At 42.5% G+C, this 3,043-nt stretch overlaps 1 protein-coding gene across 1 annotated transcript; it reads left to right on the forward strand.

Moving 5' to 3' along the window:
- The first annotated feature begins 354 nt into the window (after nucleotides 1–354).
- Nucleotides 355–1,749, forward strand: Ccdc160 (coiled-coil domain containing 160). The gene has a single exon (XM_032889994.1). The coding sequence runs from the start codon at nucleotides 368–370 to the stop codon at nucleotides 1,337–1,339; it is 972 nt and encodes a 323-aa protein (XP_032745885.1). The 5' UTR covers nucleotides 355–367; the 3' UTR covers nucleotides 1,340–1,749.
- Nucleotides 1,750–3,043: the final 1,294 nt, after the last annotated feature.

Here is a 3,043-nt window from a genome sequence, read left to right on the forward strand (position 1 = left end):
CCTTGCCATTCCAAAAGAACCTTTTTATTACTAAGAGCACTGTGTTTTCTGTGCATACAGTTGCCTTCTCATAGGACTGTCTGCAAAGAATAATATATGTGCTCACTTACTCATTCTATTTTGTGGGTTGGAAGAATTTTAGAGGTGCAGGTGTTTGTTGAATTTAGCTATGTTAGCCCTTTTCATATATAAACAAGGAACAGGAGGTCCAAGTTAGTTTGAACAGAGCTGACCCTCACACGTTTAGGCCGCTGCCGGGGGCAAATCAGCACTCTTGGTTCTTTCTACTACCCATGTACTATCCATGGAGATCATTTGCTTGGTTTTAAATTTTGTTTTTCAGGATACCAAACAGGTGCCCGAGAAAATGGATGCTAGAAGAAAGCAATGGAAAGACAATACGTTCACTCCTTTTGTAAATGAGCATGATTTTCAGGAAGACGCTGCGTCGCCTCAGTCTTTCTCTGAACAGCCAGCTGCAGACAAACCCAAGATGATGGAGAGAATTTCTAACTTTTCCATGAGGAACAATCAAGAAGGAAATAAATTTAAGAGGAAAGATTATTCTCCCCAGAGAGTAGAAAGAGAACAAGATCCAAATTTAAGAGAGAGAAGGATGAACATATCGAAGAATGAAGCAAATACCAATGTTGCCTCCTGGGACTTGCTTGATTCAGATGAAGCAACGAAGGAAAGTTCTTACAGAAGGGAGAGCGCCTCTGCGTGGAGTAAGAAGGAATTGCCGGCTGCCACGCAAGGCACCAGGAAGAAAGGGACCGAAGCGATGCCTCCAAAACTCCGCCTGCACCTTCTGAATGAAGAGCTGGGAGAACTTAGCCTGAAATGCCGGGAGATAGAACAGGACTTTGAAAATGCCGAAAAAGAATTTTTGAACTCTCGAAAAGAAGCCTCAATGAAAGCTGTCAATTTTCAAGAACCAGGGGTAGCTGCTTCCAAGAAAGACCGGGAACTGCAAGCTTTGAAAAACGACCTGTCTGAAAAAGCGACAAACGTAAAAAACTTAACTGAAGAGCTCCAGCAAGCCAAAGAAGTCATGTACAGGTTGACTCTGGAGAACAGGAACTTGAAAGACGATGTCAGGAAACTGAAGCATCAAACAGAGCTAAATACCGCGCTCCTCAGAGAAGAAATGAAATTGTTTTACGAGCTGGAGATGGAAAAGATCCGCTTGGAGCTGGGTGCCATCAAGAATGAGCTGAGAGTCGAGAAGACCCTGAGGGCGAAGAACAGCAGAGCTCTACAGTTGCTTGGAAGACACGTTGCTTCAATGGTAAGGCCATCAAATACTGCTGACCACTTTACTGGGAATGTTTTTTAAACTTAAAAAACAAAAGCCTTTCAATGGGAACGCTATTGAGCCAAATCAATGTTTATCGTACTATATCTCTATATATTTGTGTACTGCTAAAATGTATTTGAAAGCTTGTAATCTCTACTTCTGGTGAATCAGAACATCTACAATTTATGCAGATGTTGACATCAAAGCATTTGTTTCTCTTCCTGAAGTCATTGTGAGACTCTGAATGAAAGCTTCTAAAATCTCTTTTATACGGAATATACTTATATTTAAACAAAACAACAATAAAAACACCCGATCTGATTCACTAGATCATAGATGAATCTGAGTCAGCAGCCCTGTGTGATCTTGTTAGCCATGTCCTTGGCACATCAATGTTCTCCTATCTGTGGTAATCAATGTGAACAATAAAAATGTTGTTTACATGTATATGCCTTCGATTCTTGAAACAAACGAACAAACAAACAAACATTCACACATGCCTGTGAGTCTTTTAGCTGCTGGGTCAAACTCAATAGGGTAAAAATGTATCTGCTTTCTTTGGGGTCTAACCTTAATTAGGCACATGTAAACATCTCGGGAACACAATCTCTGCTGCTGATTTCCTCCTGCTCTCTCCTCAGACTTGGACACAGTTCCCAGAGATTACCAGATGATCTAGAGTCATTGTTCTGACCTTTGCTAGAAGCCAGGCCTCTGTCGACCACGGCTCTTGCCTTTTCTTACGTTGGCTAGCAAGGGGCGTTTTTTTTTTTACACAGTTCTTCTGAAGTTCAGCCAGGAGCTGTCTAAGCTCCGTCCTTGCCTTGCTTGCAGCACTGAGCTAGAACTGTTGTTCATTTGTGTTTGCCTCACAAAGGCACTCATTCCTTAACGACAGAAAGCTGAGCTGTCACATAGTGCTCTAACCACCAAGCTCAGTCACTTGATACAATTCTGTTTTTCTGTGTGTAGTGTTGGGAATCAAACCCAGGGTCTTATTTCTGCTAGGATAATGTTGAAATAGGGCCGCAATGTTTAGCCCTTGCTGATGGAAAACTCCAAATCCTCATATCTTATCCTTCCAATTGCTAGGATTACAAATGTTTGCCACCAAACCTGGACCTAATTCCATTTTGTTTTGTTTTTCACACAAGATCTCTCATATTCCTGGCTGGCTTTGATCTTAATATATAGCCTAGGATGGCCTTGAACTTCTGATTACCGTACCTTCATCTCTCATGGGCCGGGATAATAGGAATGCGGAGGACGGAATGCAGGCCTTGGTGCATGCTTGATAACCACGGACCAAAGGAGCCACGTCCTCAGTCTTCTGATTTCTGGTTTTTAAAAAGATGGTGTGTGTGTGTGTGTGTGTGTGTGCTTGTTTGTCTGTGTACCAACCGTGTGCCTGATGCCCGAGGACATCAGAAGAAGGCATTGGATCCCCAGGAACTGGAGTCATGGATGGTTGTGAGCCACCAAATGGGAGCTTGGAGTTGAACTCAGGTTCTCTGCATAAACAAACGAATTTTCCAGTCCCCACCTCTGTTTTTGATAAAGTCAGGAGGACGTCGGTTCATCAGTCATACATATCATGCTTGCAGCAAGTTCATTTTACTTTTCATGAGTATGTCTATGCACTTGAGGGAGTAGGAAAGAATGTAGTAGATAGAGGTCTAGAGAAGATAGCTACTTGGCTTAGCCCAGCTTTGGGGTCAGAAAAATGTATATCCAGGATGGTCC

This window comes from Rattus rattus, chromosome X (assembly GCF_011064425.1).
Source record: "Rattus rattus isolate New Zealand chromosome X, Rrattus_CSIRO_v1, whole genome shotgun sequence".
Classification (NCBI taxonomy): Eukaryota; Metazoa; Chordata; class Mammalia; order Rodentia; family Muridae; genus Rattus; species Rattus rattus.